The 12404-nt window shown below is 22.2% G+C and overlaps 1 protein-coding gene across 1 annotated transcript in view; it reads left to right on the plus strand.

Annotated features, from left to right (window-relative positions):
* Positions 1-12404, plus strand: part of LOC117173799 (girdin-like) — a 68882-nt gene that overhangs the window by 16783 nt on the left and 39695 nt on the right. The window contains exons 7-10 of the mRNA XM_033362442.1: positions 3492-3573; positions 5718-5896; positions 6037-6163; positions 11000-11123. Of these exons, the coding sequence (XP_033218333.1) occupies positions 3492-3573; positions 5718-5896; positions 6037-6163; positions 11000-11123 (512 nt within the window). The remainder of the gene's footprint in view (positions 1-3491; positions 3574-5717; positions 5897-6036; positions 6164-10999; positions 11124-12404) is intronic.

The following is a 12404-nucleotide window of genomic DNA, read 5'->3' on the forward strand; positions in this document are numbered from 1 at the left end:
TGAAAAATCTCTATCCCATCCACACACTACTCCTTTCCCCTGCCGAGTGAGTCACGCCTACCCCGAAAGGGAAATGGCTTAATGGTGTAATAATAATAACAGAAACAATCCTTTTGGAACAGGCAATTTTTGAATTTATAATTTTAATTGAGAATTCATTTCTGATTGAAAATGTATCTAATTTGTTGAAAATGAGTTTTTTCATCGAAAAATTGATTACTTTAGTAGAAAATTGAACTATTTTCCTAAAAATCCGTTTTCGTTTTTTGTTTGTTTTGTTAAAAATTAGATTTTTAACAGAAAAATTAACCATTCTATTTTTGTAGAAAATTAATCTTTATGGTTAAAAATGCATATTTTTGGCATAAAATTCAACTTTTCCAGTGAAGGCTTCATAATTTCAGTAAAAAATTAATCAGTTTGGTTGAAAATTAATTTCTTCAACTGAAAATTTAACTATTTCATTTTTGTTGAAAATTGGTATTTTCTAGTTCAAAGTTCAAGAATTTAGATGAAAAATGGTCTTTTTATTAAAAAATCAACTATTTCTTTGAAAATACACGTATTCTGTTGAAAAATATTTTTTTTTTTTTAGAAAATTATCTTTTTCTTTGAAAGTTGATCCTCTTGTTTAAATATTCTTCTTTTCGCTTAAAAATTCAAGTATTTCAGTTAAATATTCATTATTTTAGTTGAAAAATTATCTTTTAGGTTTCATATAAAATTATTTTATTGAAAGTTAAATTCTTTTGTTAAAAATTAATTTTGTTTGGTTGAAGGTTCATCTTTTTAATTAAAACTTCATTTTTTTGGTTGAAAAATTGAGCTGTTTGATTGAAAACTTGTTTTTTTTTCATTTGGATGTCTTTTGGTTGACCATTTTTTTAAACTGAAAATGTAATTATTATTTCAGTTAAATATTCCATAATTTTAGTTAAAAGTTGATCTCTTTCTTGAAATATTAATTTTTTTACCAAAAATTTAATCATTTAATTTTTGGTTGAAAACTTATCTTTTTCAGTTGAAAATTCATGTTTTTTTTTTTGTTACAAATTAATCCTTTTGATTGAAAATTAATCTTTTCGGTCGAAAATTCAATTATTATACTTAAAGATTCATCGCTTCAGTTAAAAATGCAACAATTTTAGATAATTATTTACACTATTTAAAAATTCATCACTTTATATGAAAATGTTATTTTTTTTATGGAAAGTTTTTTTTTATATGAAAATTTAACTTATTTCAATTGAATATTCCATAATTTTAGTTGATAATTCTCTTGCTTGGCGAAGCCCTAGTTTTTTTCAACTTAAAATTTAGTCATTTAAGTTTCAGTTTACAATTTATCTTTTTTTTTGTAGAAATTAATTTTTTGTTATTCATTGTTTTGATTGAAAACTCTTCAGATTGGTGTAAAATTATATTTTCTAACTATTCGGTTGAAAATTGGTCTCCTTTAATTAAAAATTCAACTATTATGTTAAAAATTCATGTATTTTGTTGAAAAATTGTATTTGTTGGTGGAAAATTAATTTTCTTGTTTAAAAATCCATCTTTTTGGTTTAAAATTTAATTATTTCTGTTCAATATTCATATATTTTTTGAAAATTCATCTCTTTGGTTGAAAATTGAACTATTTTGTTAAAATGTTTTTTTGCTGTTGTTGAAAATTAATTTTTTCAACTGAACCTTTACTGAATCGCCACCCTGATTCGATTTGGAAGCCTTAAAGATTGAAAGAATTCGAATTCTTACAAAATCTCTTAAGTTATAATTCTAAAGAAAACTTTATCACTTTCGAAATGTTGATTTAATACTTTTTTTCGAATTTTAGATAGAATTGAGAGAATTTAACATAATTTTTTATGCTTAAAACTTGGTACTCCTGACAAAATTTCTGATTTACATTGTTGCCGAAAGTTTGATAACTTTGAGACTTATTAAAAGTAGATTTAATTTTCTTCTCAATTAAATTTCGCTTATTTTTAGATGATAAATTAAAGATTTTATATTTTATATTTATTTTTTGTCCTGAAATTTTACAAATATTTAGAGAGTGAAATTCTGTCCAAAGTTCGATTTTAACAGTTTTTAAATTAATAATCTGTAGAATTATATTTCTTCTCTGGTGTCATTCAGTTTACAGTGCGTAGTTATAGTCATTTTTAAAATTGAATTGTACATTAAGGATTAACAAGTGAATAATAAAAAAATTGAATTTACAAGACGATTCGGAATCGGTAAAAAATTAAAGAATTTCCAGATCTTAATGTTGAAAATTAAAGCGTTTCAATTGGAAAGTCTTACTAGTTAAACAAATGGAACCACCCGATTGAAACTTTATAAACTATTTTCGATTTAAAAATAACTTCAAAATATAGATTTCTAATTACTATTTATTAATTACTTCATTGTTAATTTTTATTTATTAATTTATCATTGAATAATTATTAAATTCCACATATTGTTTCAGTCTGAAATTTGTCAATTTAAAATTTTTTAATTAAGAAAGATATCAATTGCAATTTAAAATCAGCATTAAGAAAACAAATATTCAAAATTAAACAAAAGAATTAACTTTGCCGTTACAATTTTAATTTTTCTATTTGAAAACTTTTAAGTTGTAAGTAAAATTGTTAAATTTTGATGCATAAATAAATAATTATCACCTAAAAAAATTTGAGCAAGCTGAACAGATATTTAGAAGGTCTGAAAAGATTAAATTTAATATAAAGAGTGAAATATTTTTTAAATCATTTAAGCGATGGCCTAATTTTGAAAAATATAGATTTCTGCAGATTTTGAACAGAAATTTAGAAGCTTCAAGGCTTCAAAAGAATGAAAAACATTTTCTTAAGGTTCCTATGAAAATTGTCAACTTTTTATTTTTATTTTGAAAGATTAATTTTAAGATAATATTTAAAAAGATTTCAAACATTTCAAAAATGTTTTTAAAAAATGAATATGGAAGATTTTAAGGAAATATTTTTTATTTTGGCAAGATTTTTTAAAAAATGTTAGGAAAAATTCAAATAATTTTTAAAAAATGTGTAGAAGTTCTGAAAAATTTTCAAAAATAATTCAAAATTTGAAAAATGCAAAACATGTAAATTTTTCAAGATTTTTAAATAAAATTTTGAAGCTTTTTAAGGATTTTGAAACTATCTGAAATAAAAAAAATTGTTTGCAGATTATTTTTAAATGAAAATACAATACTTTCGAAATTTTGAAATTTTAAAGATTTTAAATTTAAAGTGTCAAACTTGGGAAATATTTTATATTGCGAATTTTAGAATTTGGACGATCGCTTTTTTTGAACTGCAAAAATTTTTGTATTTAGTTGAAGCCACTTTTCAAGTATTTGGATCTGTCAGTTTCCCAATTTCTGAATAATAAATTTAGAAGCTTCTGAATTCGAAAAGACATACTATTAAATTTTTTTAAATTTTGTCGATATTTTTTTTTTGTTTATGTATTTTTTTTCTTGACAGAGAGGAAAAGACGGAGTCTTTGCTAGAATGCAAGGAAGAGCTGGAGCACAACAAAATGTTACTCGCAAAATTAAAGCAAGAGGTAAGATAAATTGTAAATTAAAAAAATCCTGAATTGTAGGAAAATAGAATTTTTCATTAACTTCTTATAAAATTTATTTGTTTCCAAATAAGTGCAGGGTTTCTATACAATTTTAAATTAAATTACGTTAAACTACACAATTTGAAATCTTATGTTCATTGGAATTGAACAGTTGAAGAGACTTCTGTTGTTAAAAAATAATTTTATTTGATTGAAGGTTCATCGTTTTAATTAAAAATTTATTTTTTTGGTTGAAAAATGAGCTGTTTGATTGAAAACTTGTTTTCTTTTAATTTGGATGTCTTTTGGTGCACCATTTTTTAAAAATTGATAATGTAATTAATATTCCAGTTAAATATTCCATAATTTTAGTTAAAAATTCATCTGTTTCTTTAATTCATTTTTTGACTAAAAATTTAGTTATTCAATTTTTGGTTGAAAAATTCTCTTTTTGAGTTGAAAATTCATATTTCTTAGTAGAAATTAATCCTTTTGGTTGGAAATTAATATTTTTGGTCAAAAATTCAATTATTATAGTTAAATATTCATCGCTTTAGTTAAAAATTTAAAAATTTTAGGTAAATATTTACAATTTTATTAAAAATTTACCACCTTATTTAAAAATGTAACTATTTTTTTGAAAGTTATTTTTTTGTATGGAAAGTAATTTTTCGAAATGAACATTTAACTTATTCCAATGGAATATTCCATAATTTTAGTTGATAGTTCACCTGTTTGGTTAAGCCTTAATTTTTAAAACCTAACATTAAATTTAAATTGCATTTTATTTTATTTGAGAAATTTCGCATTTTAGATTTTAATTTTTAAGTGTATATTTTTCATTCAAAGAATTTAAAAATGCTTTTTTTAAAGACTTACAAAATTTAAAATTAGAAGTGTTTGAAATAAAAAATTTGGGATGAAAAACGTTTTTGTTTATACAATTATTGTGAATATAAATTATAATTAATTAAATTATAAGTTATATATATTTTTTTAGCTCAAACTGAAATTTGTTCCATTTGAATATTACATAATTTTAGATCCAAATTAATCTCTTTATTTGGCCATTAATTATTTTAACTAAAAATGTAAGTGTTAAATTTTTAGTTTAAAAATTATCTTTTTTGGTTGAAAATTCGTCCTTTTGTTAGAAATTTATCGTCTTGATTGAAAAATCAATTATTCTGATTAAATATACATAATTTCAGTGAAAAATCCTTTTCTTGGTTTATAATTTAACTATAAAAATGAAAAATTTATAATTTCAGTGGAAAATTTATTAATTTGTTTGAAAATTAGTTTTTTTTTGTTAGAAATTATTATTTTTTATTTTTATTATTTTTTATCAATTATTCTGGTTCAAGATTCATCATTCAAGTGAAAAATTTATGTTCTTATTTTAAAATTCAACCATTACAGTTAAATATTCATCATTTGAGTTGAAAAGACATTTTCGTGTTGAAAATTATTATTTTTAACTGTAAATGTAATTTATTCCAATGGAAAATTCCATGATTTTAGTTCAAAATTAATCTCTTCTGGTAGCAATGAATCTTTTTGGTCGGAAATTCGTCTTCTAATTGGAAATGCAATTATTCCAGTTAAAAGAGTCATAATTTTAGTCGAATATGCAACAGTTTGAAAATTAATTTTTCTACCTGAAAATTTAAATGTTGCATTTTTGTTTGAAAAATGATCTTTGTTAGTTTAAAAATCAACTATTTGCTTGAAATTTTTTCTTTTTGATACAAAATTGATATATTTTGTTTAAAAAATCGTCTTTCTGTGTGGCAAATTAATCTTTTGGTTTTAAAATTCTTCCTTTTTGTTGAAAATTTAAGTATTCCAGTTAAATAATGATCATGTAAGCTGATAATTTACCACTTTGGTTAAAAAATGTTTTTTTTTTAAATTCTGGAAATTTAATTATTCAATCACAAGAAAACACAATTTAGTTAGACACCTTGTAAATAATAAATTATACTTTAGAGTGCGATTAAAATAAATAAGAATAAAAAAAAGACGAGAGAAAAAATTAGGATTCAATTTTGAATCGAGACATTTTTTAAATTTTAGCGCCAGATTCGTCTTTTTTTTTTTAATTTCACAAAGAATTTTGAAGTTAAATATTTTAATTTCAGAATCAGGAACTGGTGCTGGAAGCTAGGACCGCAAAATCTTACAGGGATGAGCTTGACGCTGTAATCGAAAGAGCGGAAAGGGCGGATCGCCTTGAAATGGAAGTAACTCGCTATCGTGAAAAACTTACTGACATCGAATTTTATAAAACTCGAATAGAAGAATTGCGCGAGGATAATAGGTAGGATAACAATATCCTCGTTTCACTTAAATTCTATTAAATATTTTTTTTTGCAAATATCTATATTTAAAAATCCGCTTTATATTTGTCTTACAAAATAATTATGTATTTAGACGAAACAAAAATTTAATCGCTTTCAGAGTTCTGATGGAAACGAGAGAGATGTTGGAAGAGCAACTAAATTCGTCAAGGAGACGAGCGGACAAAGTGTTGGAATTAGAGGCGGAGATTATAAAATACAAACAGCTTCTCAACGATATGGCCTTGGTAATTATTAAAAGGTTCTTTAATTATTATGTCCGAAAATGATTTAAACCATTTTTTTTTTGTTAGTTTTGAGAATAATTTAAATTTAAAGCTTCACAATATTTAAAATTCTTCAATTTTAAACGATTTTTTTTCAGGAAATCACATGTGTTAGTAAAAATATGTGTAAAGTCCCGTTATACTACATATGATACTTATTAATAATCTATTTATAATCTTAAAAAAAAATATCCTAATTTAAAATTATAGTTTTGAATGTGTATTTTTAAAAGGAAATTAATTTTTGGGCCTTGAAACTAAAGTTTTTGTTTGTTGCTTTAAATCCTTTAATTCGAAAATATTTTGACTGAAATTTCTGAATTTCTGGAGGCTTCGAATTTTACAATTTTATTGGGAATGGTTGTCTACCTTTTCACCACCTAGTGCCGAAAACTGGAACTAGAAAGAGTAGGTACAATTTTAAAGATGTACATTAATTTTTGCATAGAAGTGCTTTTACAATATTTTTTTGAAGTATAAAACAATGATTGAATACGAATAATAGACGATTCAGGGTTTAAAAGTTTTTAATTTAATAATTTTGTATTCAAATCTGATAAATGAACACTTCTTAAATTGAAAGTTAAATTATTTGTATTTCAAATGCTTAAAAAATCCTTAAAATGCTTCCAAATTTTATTTGAAAATCTTGAAACATGTTGTTTACATTTTTTAGATTTCTTATTATTTTTGAAATTATTTCAGAACTTCTAAACATCCTTTAAAATGAATCCAATTTTTTATCTTTTTTTTTTAAATTCTGCCAAATTAAATAAATTTCCTTAAAATCTTCCACATTCATTTTTGATAATTTCTTAAATCTTTCTAATTTTTTTTTTATATATTCACTTAAAATTATCTTTTTAAAGATGCAAAATCATTTTTAATTTTCCTAAGAAAATTTTTTTATTCATCTCCAGTGTTTCAAATTTTTTAAATAGCTTTTAAATTTTTTGTGCGAAATCTGCCAAAATATATATTTTGTTTTAAATTAGGCCGTGGGCTATTTACACCGAAATTTTTTTACTAATAGCCGGATTTCGTCGGTGCACGTAGACACACGTTGCTTAAATTATTTTTTATTGTACATTGAAGTTCAACAATTTTTCTTACAAATTAATTTTTTTAAATAGAACAATTAATATGTAACGTTCAAAATTTAGTTTTTAATATTTAACTATAGTTACTGATTTTAAATAAACAGTCAGATATTTCTAAATATTAATTCATTATTTTTTTTCTGAAATAAAATTTTCAAATTGAATGGTTTTAAAATGTAATATTTCAGGCTAAAATAATACGTGAAATTTAATAAAAGCTTTTAATTATGAATATATTATTTTGAAGTTATTTAAAAATTGAAAATAGTTGATAAAGTTTCAATCGGACAATTAGAAACTAGAAATTCTAAAATTGTGAACTGATTTCGAATCGTCTTGTAAAATTAATTTTTATTCAATTTTTAAATCTTAAAGAACAGTTCCATTTTAAAAATCACTATTAATTTATATTGGCAGTTGATTAACTAATAATATTGTTTATCTAAAATCTTCTGTTTCAAATTCTTTAAAATAAAATTTACACTTAAGAATTAAAATCTAAAATTAAAATCTGTTAAAGTGAAAGATTTTGGAAATACGGATTCTAACAGACAGATTTTAGTCTATAAATTTATTAAATTTATGTTTGTCTTTTTTATTTAAAATTTCACATGCGTTGGCAAAAATTTTATCTTTATTGGATAAAAATTCAACTGTTTGGTTGAAAATTCTTCTGTATAAATATAATTTTTGGGTGTTGAAAAAAGAACTGAAATATATTCTGGATGAAAATTCAACTATTTTTTAAAGTTTGTTTTTATTTAACTAAAAATCCATCTGTTTTGAAAAAAATTTCAAATATTTTGTTAAAAATTCATCCTTTTCGGTCGAAAAAATTTTCTTTGAATTGAACATTCAATTTTTTTGTAGAAGTTTATTTTTTTGTTTAAAAAATCCATTTTTGATCTTGCAGAATCAACTGGAATATTTTTTGGATGCAAGCTCAACTTTTTGTTTTTGTAATTAAAATGTGTCTGCTTGAAGAGAAATTTAATCTTTTTTTATAAAAATGTAACTATTTAATAGAGAATTCAACAAATTAGTTAAAAAGTCCTTCTTTTGGGTCAAAAATTCGTCTTCGTTGATGGAAAATTAATTTTTTCTCCATAAAAAACTTGTTTCTTTTTTAAAATTTCATATTTTGATCGTGAAAACTCGACTTAAATCTCTTTTAACATAAAATTCAACTATTTTTTTAAATTTATCTTTTTGATTTAAAACTTGATCTGTTTTAGAAGAAACTTAATTTTTCAAAATTAAAATGCAACTTTTCGGTTAAAAATCATTCTTCCTTGCTTGAGTATTCAATTAATTTTGTATGAAAGATTTGGTTGAACCAAATTGTTAGAAAATCACTTTTTTTACTAAAGATTTATATTTTTAGTTGAAAATTTATCTGTTTGTTCGAAATTTTATTTATTTTGTTAAAATTTAATCTTTTTTATTTTAAAATTCAACTACTTGGGTAAACATAAACTATATTGTTAAATGTTTGTTTTTTTCATTGAAATTTTCTTTTTATTTTATTTTCATTCGTTGAAAATTTAACCTTTTAGCGGAATATATTGTTTTTTGGGTTTAAAATTCATTTTTTAACCAAAAATGTAACTTCTATTTTTTGAAGTTTGATTTTTTTCAACTGAACATTCGAATTTTTTGGTAAAAAAATAATTTTTCAGTTTGAAATTTCTTTTTTGTTTAGTCAAAATGCATCAGTTTCGAGACATTAATTTTGTGCTGAAGTCATATTTAGAATTATTTTTTTTTGGGTATAAATTTCATTCTTTTTTTATTGCAATATAAACTATGACACTTTTTCGTTGGGAATTTGTCTTTTTAGGTTGAATATTCAACTAGTATGTTAATAATTCGGTTATTTTGTTAAAAATCCATCTTTTATTATAGAAAATATGTTTTTTTAATGAAATAATAAATTTGAAAATTTTAAATTTGTTTATGAAATACTGTCTCATTCCGTTTATAAAATATTCTATGTTGAAGGTATTACAAGATTAAAATGCTAGTACTTGAATATTAAGGGTTTAAAATGAAAAATTAGTCACGGAAAAATCATAGAATTTTACACTATGGGTATATTTATTTGTGCTTATTTTATGAACATTTTGATTCCACGTAGGCTTAATATAATTTTGTTTTCCTTTTAAACGATAGTTTAATAATAATATAATAATATAGAGAAAAATATCGTCAATGATTATATCTAAAAGTGTTAAAAAATATATGTATTTGAAAATTTAGGTAATTACAGACCTCCCTTTATAAGGAAGCAATATTTAAAATGTCAGGATAATTTCATTTTTTAATATTAAAAAATTGCCTTGATATTTATTTTTCAATATAATAATTTTAAATTTAAATATTATAAATTATTTGGTTTTAATTTTAAACGTACAAAACTTTCTGGTTTCTTAATTTTTCGAAAATCGTAGAGTATTAAATTCAAAGACTTGATAGTTGCACACTTTTGAGTTTCAAGGATATGTAATTTAACATTTTTTTATCTAAATGCCCCCAGAATAAATTCAAAACAATGAAAAATTAAAACAATAATTTTTCAAAATTGAGCCTTAAAAATTAGCAGATTTTAGAATGAGGCATGGATTACTGAATTTTTAAAAATTATTATTGTTATATAAGTATTATTATATATTATTTATATTAATAATAATTATATATTATTATTATTTAAAAAGCGCTCCAAATACTTCAACATTCCGGGCTCAGCTTTTAGAAAAATCTATTGAATAATTGAATTATCTCTTAAAATTGTTATGGTTACAAGTTTAAAGTTCTGAATTTTTATAGTAAAGGCTAAACATTTAATTTTCCCCTATCATAAGTTTACATTTTGATGCTAAAATTGAAATTGTTGAATTCCGAAAAGTATGATTGAAATGCTTCATTTCTGAACAATTTAAATTTACCTAAATTAATTTAAGTTATCTAAATTTTGCGATTAAAACTAAAATGGATGAATTTCGAAAAGTGTAATTAAACATTTTTAAATTGGTAATTTTTATATGATATCAATTTACCTACAAGTAATCTGAGCAATTTAAATTTTGCGATTAAAGTTAAAATATTTGAATTTTTAGAAGCACAATTCACCATTTAAAAATTGTTAATTTCTAAATGATTCTAACTTTTTCTGAAGTAGCAGAATTTTTAAAGACTAAAAGTTTTAAATGAAGTTCGAATTGGTTTGACTTTCATGGTTCTCAAGTACACATTTTTTCATTTTTAATGTTTCCCATTTAATCGTTTCGAATTTAAATTGAGTAAAATTCAAAAGTTCTCAATTTTTAATGCTTTCAATAAGAAAAAATACAATTTTCATTTCTTTATGTTTTAAAGTATCTATTTTTTAAACTTTTCATTGGAAAATATTCAATTTTTAATATTATGAAAATTTATTATTTTTGAAATCTTAATCTGAAATCATTCAATTTCTAGATTTTTTAATTAAAAATAAAATTGTTCTATTTTGAACGGTTTGAATGAAAAATGAAACAATTGCATCTTCTTCTTAAGAAAAGGTTCAAAATTAAAAAAAAAATGTAGTTTGAAGGTTTCGAATTTTTTAATTTTCTGTCAAAAAATTGTCAATACAAAATTTACCAATTTCAAACGCTTTTATTCTGAAATGATCCAAGTAAAATTCTTTTTTAAATTCTAGGAACGCGCTGCTGACAAGGAAAAATATCAAGAGCTTTGCGAAGAAAATAGTCATCTTCAAAAAATTACAAAAGCTGCGAACGAAGCAACACTTGCTGGGTCTATCAGCGATTCTGAAGAACCAGGTAATGAAATAAAACAATTTTTCATCTTTGTCTTTATATTTCAAGATTCCAAATTATTTCAAGATATCTTAGAAAATTTTCAAAATTGCAGAAATATTTCACAAAGGTTTTAAAAGGATTTCCAAAGACTTCACAAAGATTCGAAATTTTTATTCCAAGCGTAAAATTACTTATGCCACCATAACATTCAAACTCAGAAAAATTGAAGAATGAATCAATAAATTTCTAAATGTTTAATATTATATCTTTTTGAAGCAATTTTCAGTTAGAGATATTACAAATTCAACGATTTTAATTTTTATTTGAAACGAAATACTTATTATTTTTGAGTCATTTAAAATAAATAATGGTTAAGTAATTATTCATACTTAAAAATTCAATAACATAAAATAATTTTGTTTAACTTTAAGGCTTTTTAAATTGAAACAGTTCAAATTTCAACGTTTAAATCTGTAAGTTCTTTAGTTTTGAACAAATTCAGAATCGTTTTGTGAAATTAATTAATAGATTTTTTTTCGTTTTCAAATTTTTATTCTTATTCATGTGAGTATTTATTTGAGTAATTCTTAGATATAATATTTGTTATCAATGCATGTAACATTAAACGTATTTTACAATTAATTTTGAAATAATTTGTTACACTTTTTGTACTTTTGTTTTAAGTGATCATTAATATGGAGACTATTTTTCACATTAACTACAAAATAAACAGGCCGCTACTCGCGCGATTATTTTCTTATCTTGTGCAATTTTTAAATTAAAATATAAAATTAATAAAAAATAAAATTCTCTATATCTTAGTATTTTCTTATCTGTAATAATATAAAGGAAAAGCAAGTGCAATATTTTTGATAATTGATGAAAATTGATATCTGAATTATTAAATTCTCATAATTTTTTTTCATCAAAGTGGTTAAACTTTAAAGCAAGTATTTGACTATGAATCTAAAAAAGATGAATTTTTTCAGTTAAAAAAAAATTAACTAAGAAATATGAATTTTTAGTATAATAATACAATTTACAAACAATAATGTTGAATTTTCAAATAAAAAATGTAACATTTTCACTAAACCTGGAATAGTGAAATTTTTAGATTAGAACATTAATTTTCAACAACAAAAATTAATTTTCAACAAAGCAGTTAAATTTTCCATTCAGTGGAGGAATTTTTATCCAAAATGATGATTCCGCAACTAGAATGGTTGAATTTTAAGTTAAAAGTTGATTTTTACAAAACAAAACAAAGTTTCAACAAAATAGTTACATTTTCAACTAAAATAA

The sequence above is a fragment of the Belonocnema kinseyi genome, chromosome 5 (assembly GCF_010883055.1).
Source record: "Belonocnema kinseyi isolate 2016_QV_RU_SX_M_011 chromosome 5, B_treatae_v1, whole genome shotgun sequence".
Taxonomy (NCBI): domain Eukaryota; kingdom Metazoa; phylum Arthropoda; class Insecta; order Hymenoptera; family Cynipidae; genus Belonocnema; species Belonocnema kinseyi.